The sequence below is a fragment of the Engraulis encrasicolus genome, chromosome 24 (assembly GCF_034702125.1).
Source record: "Engraulis encrasicolus isolate BLACKSEA-1 chromosome 24, IST_EnEncr_1.0, whole genome shotgun sequence".
In the NCBI taxonomy this organism is placed as follows: domain Eukaryota; kingdom Metazoa; phylum Chordata; class Actinopteri; order Clupeiformes; family Engraulidae; genus Engraulis; species Engraulis encrasicolus.
Genome location: NC_085880.1, coordinates 22860457 through 22867956, shown reverse-complemented (window position 1 = coordinate 22867956; position 7500 = coordinate 22860457). Strand labels below are relative to the sequence as shown.

At 42.7% G+C, this 7500-nt stretch overlaps 1 protein-coding gene across 1 annotated transcript in view; it reads left to right on the top strand.

The window, feature by feature from the left end:
- spef1 (sperm flagellar 1) overlaps positions 1-6706 on the top strand; it is a 20369-nt gene extending 13663 nt beyond the window's left edge. The window contains exons 6-7 of the mRNA XM_063192265.1: positions 1774-1876; positions 5748-6706. Coding sequence (XP_063048335.1) covers positions 1774-1876; positions 5748-5858 — 214 coding nt within the window. The 3' untranslated portion in view covers positions 5859-6706. The remainder of the gene's footprint in view (positions 1-1773; positions 1877-5747) is intronic.
- Positions 6707-7500: the final 794 nt, after the last annotated feature.

Sequence of the window (7500 nt, the reverse complement as noted above, 5' to 3'; positions counted from 1 at the left end):
CAGACTCAAAATGTAAAAGTTCAATAAAAATAAAGGTTGAAATGCACACTGATGACCTCCCTTGTTATCCCTTTTCATTTCGAGACGATTCGAGCCAACATAGCCCCTTCTCTACCGGATTTTAATCTGGGGTGTACTCACTTTTGTGAGTACATGTTCAAACATTAATGGCTGTATTTTGTTTTGTTCTGAGTGAACAAGAAATTTAAGAGGTTAAATATGTTGTTAAAAGGTCACTAATCATTGTGTCAAAGTTACATTTCTGTAATGCTTTCCTATGAAAAGATATACTCAAAAATCTGCAAAACTGTGAGGGGTGTATTCACTTTCGTGATATACTGTATAGCGTATTTCATTTTGACATTCCAATAGGCCTATCTTGTGACTGTAAATTCTTCTTAACATATTCGACACACTTAACAATTATTGCAGTGATTTTTTTTCATTACCAAGTATACACTTGACCATTTTTTTGAAAATGAGATGCATTATGGAAAAAAGAGATAAGCTCTGGTGTAATGCGCCATCTGTCTTAAGAAATCCCCAAGGTTTTTTTCATCATTATTTTGCTAGCGTGCCTATTCTGAATGAGCCGTTTTTATATAGATTAATCTAGATTAATTTCATAATTACAGTGAGATTAATATAGATTTTTTTTTTTTATCTATGCCCACCCCTAGTAATATCATACTTGCAGCCCCCTGCAAATTATCCATTAATTGTTAGTTGATTGACCTTATTGATCGATTTATCTATTAATATTGATTTTCCTGCAAATCTCAGAGTCGTCCCCACCCCAAAAAAAAAAAAACCTGATTAAATCTATATTTAAAAAAACAAAAAAAAACAATTAAAAATTAGATAAAATGCTAAGCAACTTCAACTCATCTGGGAAGGCTGTCCCAGGATATCAAACATTTTGAACAATTCCATTCTCCCAAGAGTGTGCCCCTTCCTCTTCCAACATGACTATGCACCAGTGAGCAAAGCAAGGTCCATAAAGATATAGATGACAGAGTATGGTATGGGTGAACTTGACCGGCCTGCGCAGAGTGCTGAACTCAATAGAACATATTTGGGATGAATTAGAGCGGAGACTGAGAATCATGCCTTCTCCACCAACATCAATGTGTGACTTCACCTCAGCCTCGTCACACACACACACTCCTCAATCTTGTGGACAGCCTTCCCAGATGAGGTGAAGCTGTTCTGTATTCTGTATTCTGTATTCTATACCCAGACCTGAGGTGGGAGTTCTGCTGGAATTTGTGCTCTGATGTTCTATGTTCTGTGTGCTATGTTCTACCCAGGCCTGTGGTGTGGGTTGTCCTGTGTTCTGATGTTCTTCTATGTTCTGTGTTCTGTGGTGCTATGTTCTGTGTTCTGTCCAGCCCTGTGCTGGAGGTTCAGCTGAGTTCTGGGTTCTGATGTTCTATGTTCTATGTTCTGTGGGGCTATGTTCTGTTTTCTATGCCAGGCCTGAAGTGGGGGTTCTGCTGGGTTCTGATGATCTATGTTCTGTGGTTCTAGGTTCTGTGCTCTATGCTGGCCTAAGGTGGGTTCTGCTGGGTTCTGTGTGCTGAGGTCCTGTGTTCTATGTTCTTTTTTTTCTCTGTTCTATGCCAGGCCTGAGGTGGGGGTTCTGTTGGGTTCTGATGATCTATGTTCTGTGGTTCTAGGTTCTGTGCTCTATGCTGGCCTAAGGTGGGTTCTGCTGGGTTCTGTGTGCTGAGGTCCTGTGTTCTATGTTCTTTTTGCTCTGTTCTATGCCAGGCCTGAGGTGGGGGTTCTGCTGGGTGCTGATGTGGACCCGTCCATCCGCCTGCTGCTGGAGGAGAAGGAACAGTCTCTGTTGGCCATGAAGGAAACAGTGGAGGTCAGACACACACACACACACACACACACACACACACACACACACACACACACACACACACACACACACACACACACACACACACACACACACACACACACACACACACACACACACATAAACCTCTTTTGAACAAAACACATAGACACACCTACCTAAAAATAGGATAGCTCTGGGGTCTTAAAAAGGTTTTCAATATCATGCCCCTGAATTAAGGCCCTTTAAAAAGTCTTGTTATATGTTTAGGTCTTACACAACACACGCACGCACACACACACACACACACACACACACACACACGCACACACACACGCACGCACACACACACACACACACACACACACACACACATTTGCAAAGCATGACAGTGGTTTCCGGCATTGTTCGTTTCATACTGTATATATAGACTTGCAGGAAAAGGAAGTGTTGACACTGACTGTAATGTATTGAAAGTGTTAACTGTTTAACAGCTCGAGTTTTTAAAGGGATGATTTAGCACTAGTCCTCTGTTGTCGCCCACACTCCTACTTATGAAGCATTTAGAGTAACACACACACTAACTTGTCTGCTTATACATGTACATATACTTGTGCTTGTAAAGCATCTAACAACTCACATGCTCCCCCTGACCTAAGACTGCTAAAGGTTAAACCAGGGGTGGGGAACCTTTCCCATTCAAGGAGCTGGAAAAGTCCTCCACAGGCCGTACTACAAACACAAACCAGGATTTCCCCCTGCACTTTAGGTCTATATTGAAGGTGGCCACCTTTAAAACAGAGCCCCCTGAATTTAACTTAGTTGAATTGCAAATGTGATTTCTAAGATTCCTTTACAAAATATGTCATATTTCATGTGAAGCTGTATGACATAAAAATTATATTTGGGGCCAGGTAAAACGCCCTCAAGGGCCGTAAATGGCCCTCGAGACATAGGTTCCCCACCCCTGGATTAAACAGTCAATCTTTTGTAAGGCAGTCTCACACCTCACATTTGACTTAAACAATTGATTTTTACCTTTCTCCTGTTATGCCTTACAAAGGCCAAGTGCAGTAACATATTTTGTCAAAATGGTCTTCATTATACCTTCTTCATCTTGTGACAAAGCCTTATCAGCGATTCTAGGAGTATTATCTAGTCTCTCTGGCCTTATGGTCCAAATGTGTTCCATTTTAGAGATATTGCTTTGCAGTAACTACAATATCCAAACTAATAGCAAGACTTTGAAGGCATTTCTCTCAATTTCAATTTTGCCGTAGTTACTGCACTTTGCCTTTGAAGGGAAGTGTTCTTCCTGCTGTTCTCTGATTCTAGTGATATTTACTTCTTAGCAGGTATTGGTCAACCGAAGGGGGCCAGTTGGTTCAAGTTTTTGGTACCATGTGACATCAGTGACACATGCAAATCAGTAATATCACCAAACTCAGATAATGGCTTGGAGGAAAACAGGAAAAAGGTGAAATTCAATTACTGTGTTTACAGTAACTACAGTATTGTACTGTATTTATAGTATTTACAGTATCGCTAATGCTAATTTTTTTGTTACTTCTAAGTCTAACTACTCTTCACACAAATACAAGAACCTCACACACCAAATCAGCAAAACTTTGTAGATACTTTGCAAAATCCAACACAGTTTACTCAACTCTACTCACAGTTTTTCTACGAAATCCTTAAAACACCCATCACGTCATTTTTGGTAGGTTAGGAGTCTAGGAGTGTTTTCATCATTTGGAAATTGTGTGTAAAGCAGTGAGTTTTTTTTCACAGTTATACAAAAGAAATGTTGTGTAATGGATTGTTTTTATTACATTTTGGAAAGTGTAAAAAGTGCTTTAGTGAACAGAAAAGAAAAAAAATCTAAAAAAAGATCGAGGGGAGGTGTAAAATGTGTATATTTCCAAACATGGTGGACAGTTCCGATACAGCCCAAACATGTCGTTAGAGTTGCTAAAATGGTAGACAGCTCGGATACAGCCCAAACATGTCGCTACAATAGCTAAAATGGTGGACGGTTCCGATACAGCCCAAACATGTCGCTAGAGTAGCTAAAATGGTGGACGGTTCTGATACAGCCTAAATATGTCGCTAGAGTAGTTAAAATGGTGGACGCTTCCGATACAGCCCAAATATGTCGGTAGCGTAGCTAAAATGGTGGACGACTGAGATACAGCCCAAATATGTCGCTAGAGTAGCTGTGTGTCATATAGGCCTACGGCCTTGTGTTCCGCTGAGGCAATCGGAATTGTGACATGCTTTTGGAACTGGTGATGCCAGTAAATTCCTGTGAATGACAAAGAGGAAGTATTTATTACATTATTTATTCGTTTTCTGATCAACGAGTGTGTGTGCGTATGTGTGCGTATGTGTGCGTATGTGTGCGTATGTGTGCGTGCGTGCGTGCGTGCGTGCGTGCGTGCGTGCGTGCATGTCTGTGTTCTGAACTTCTGATGAAGGAGGAAGTGTTGCAGTGAGTCTCTGATGTGTTAACAGGCACTTCCTATGATGTCAGCTGTCCATATTGATTTCAGCATGCTCAGATCAAGTGTGTGTGTGTGTGTGTGTGTGTGTGTGTGTGTGTGTGTGTGTGTGTGTGTGTGTGTGTGTGTGTGTGTGTGTGTGTGTGTGTGTGTGTGTGTGACCAGTCCCTCCATGCTGATGCATACTGAGGAGCTCTGCTCACTCAGATCATCTGTTGGTGCTATTTATATCATCAGCTCATCAGCCCTGTGTGTGTGTGTGTGTGTGTGTGTGTGTGTGTGTGTGTGTGTGTGTGTGTGTGTGTGTGTGTGTGTGTGTGTGTGTGTGTGTGTGTGTGTGTGTGTGTGTGTGAGAGAGAGAGAGAGAGCGAGTGAGAATGGTCATCAGTGGTATTTAAGGAGTAGATTGCCTGATGGGCCTATTTTCCACCTGCGTATGTGGCCCTTCACACTTACGCACTTTGGTCAGCATCAAGTAAAGTGCACACATGCACACGCGCACGCACACACACACACACACACATACAAGCACACACACACACACACACACACACACACACACACACACACACACACACACACACATACAAGCACACACACACACGATACTGGAATATCTGACCAAATACGTATACAGTACACACTATGTACCCACATACAGTAGGTCTTGTTCATGTGTATGGGATGTGAATGGCCATTTAATTTTGCTTAAAGCATTTAGAGTAGGTGATATAACCAAATAAGGGAGCATAACGCATTTCTTGGAGGGTAGCACAACTAAGAGTTCCACAATATCTAGCTTTATGCAAATGAATGCTTTAAATATGATGCAGCTACCTAATGGTAGAATGATAATATACATTACTGCTCAAGTTTACATATCCCGTAGAATGTTAAGTTACTTTTGTAGCCATTTGTAACCAAAAATAACTACAGGTGAAATATATGACATGAAACATGAAAAAAAGGTTTCAAGCTGTACAGTAAGGAGGCACTTGACGGACCATGGGCTGTTTGGGGGGGGGGGGCAGAAGAAAGCCATTACTACAAAAATGCCACAAATTAATTTTGCTGACAATACACCAAATAGCGAACAGATAAATGTCAAAATGACAGGAACAAAGCCATTTGAACTTGCAGAAATAGGAAGTGCTGACAGTAGCATGTTCAACATTGAAGTGTTTAACGAGTCAAATTTGTAAAGGGATGATTTAGCACTTACATGACTCACACCCACCAAGCAGCTGAGGGGTTTGGAGAATTTATGTCACTTGCCAATGGACAGTGTGTGTGTGTGTGTGTGTGTGTGTGTGTGTGTGTGTGTGTGTGTGTGTGTGTGTGTGTGTGTGTGTGTGTGTGTGTGTGTGTGTGTGTGTGTGTGTGTGTGTGTGCAGATTTTGCAGATCAAGGTGAGTCGTCTGGAGCATCTGCTGCAGCTGAAGGACCTACGCATAGAGGACCTGAGCAGACACCTACAGCGGTACAAGAACCGCACAAGCTCCTGAACACACACACACACACACACACACACACACACACACACACACACACACACACACACACACACACACACACACACACACACACACACACACACACACACCTCAGCAGACACCTACAGAGATACAAGAACCGCACAAGCTCCTGAACACACACACACACACACACACACACACACACACACACACACACACACACACACACAGACACCTCAGCAGACACCTACAGAGATACAAGAACCGCACAAGCTCCTGAACACACACACACACACACACACACACACACACACACACACACACACACACACACACACACACACACACACACACACACACACATCTGAGCAGACACCTACAGAGATACAAGAACCGCACAAGCTCCTGAACACACACACACAAACACACACAGACACACACAGACACCTCAGCAGACACCTACAGAGATACAAGAACCGCACAAGCTCCTGAACACACACACACACACACACACACACACACACACACACACACACACACACACACACACACACACACACACACACACACACAGACACCTCAGCAGACACCTACAGCGGTACAAGAACTGCACAAGCTCCTGAACACACACACACACACACACACACACGCACACACACACACCTGCACTGCTACACACAATCATCATGAGAATTTGTGAGAATTCTCATATACAGTGCCCAATCAATATGTACCCAATCACTGTAAAACATGGACTCTTGACCACGCCCCTTTCAGTATCGGAAATGTCTTGGTAAAAGTCCGGCCTGAATAAAGTTGTAAACTCCGGCCGCAATAATCATAGAAGCCTTTTGTTTTGTAAACACTTTTTTAAATATTCAGATGGAGTACTGTGTGTTTCTGATGATGTTGTATAGCTCCCCTCTCCTCATCAAGGATTGTTACTTTCATGTTTTATATGCCTCGGTGTGTGTGTGTGCGCGCGCGTGTGTGTGTGTGTGTGTGTGTGTGTGTGTGTGTGTGCGCGCGCGTGTGTGTGTGTGTGTGTTCTGGTGTGTGCGTGTTTAAATACATGTGTGTATTAGGGGTGTAAGGATACACTCAACTCACGATTCAGTTCGTATCACGATTTTGGACCTACGGTTCGATACACCCAACGATTTCTTAAATCTATCTTTCAAAATTAATTAATTTGCTTTTTTCATATTTGAAGCTTGAATGAAGGGTATATCACTATGAAGGATACAGTATGACTCTGTATATCACGATACAATATCGTTACAGCCCTAGTGTGTATAGTTTCATGCATGTGTGTGTTTGTTGCATGTGTGTGTGTCTGTGCCTGTGCCTGTGTCTGTGTGTGTTAGTTCTTGTGTGTGTGTGTCCCACCCTTCAAGTGCAGGTGCAGTTTGTTTTTAATCTTTTACATGAGACAGAGTCATCACTCTTCCGCTTATTTTCTCTCTCTCTCTCTCTCTCTCTCTCTCTCTCCCCCTCCTTGGCTTTGATGGGGTAACACCCACACACTGGCACTATGATTCAGGGGTGTGTGTGAATGAATGTCACAGTGATTTACTTGTGCACGTGCTTGTGTATATGTGTGTGTGTGTGGGTGCGTGCATGTGTGTGTGTGTGTGTGTGTGCATGCCTGTGTGTGTGTGCCTGTGTGTGT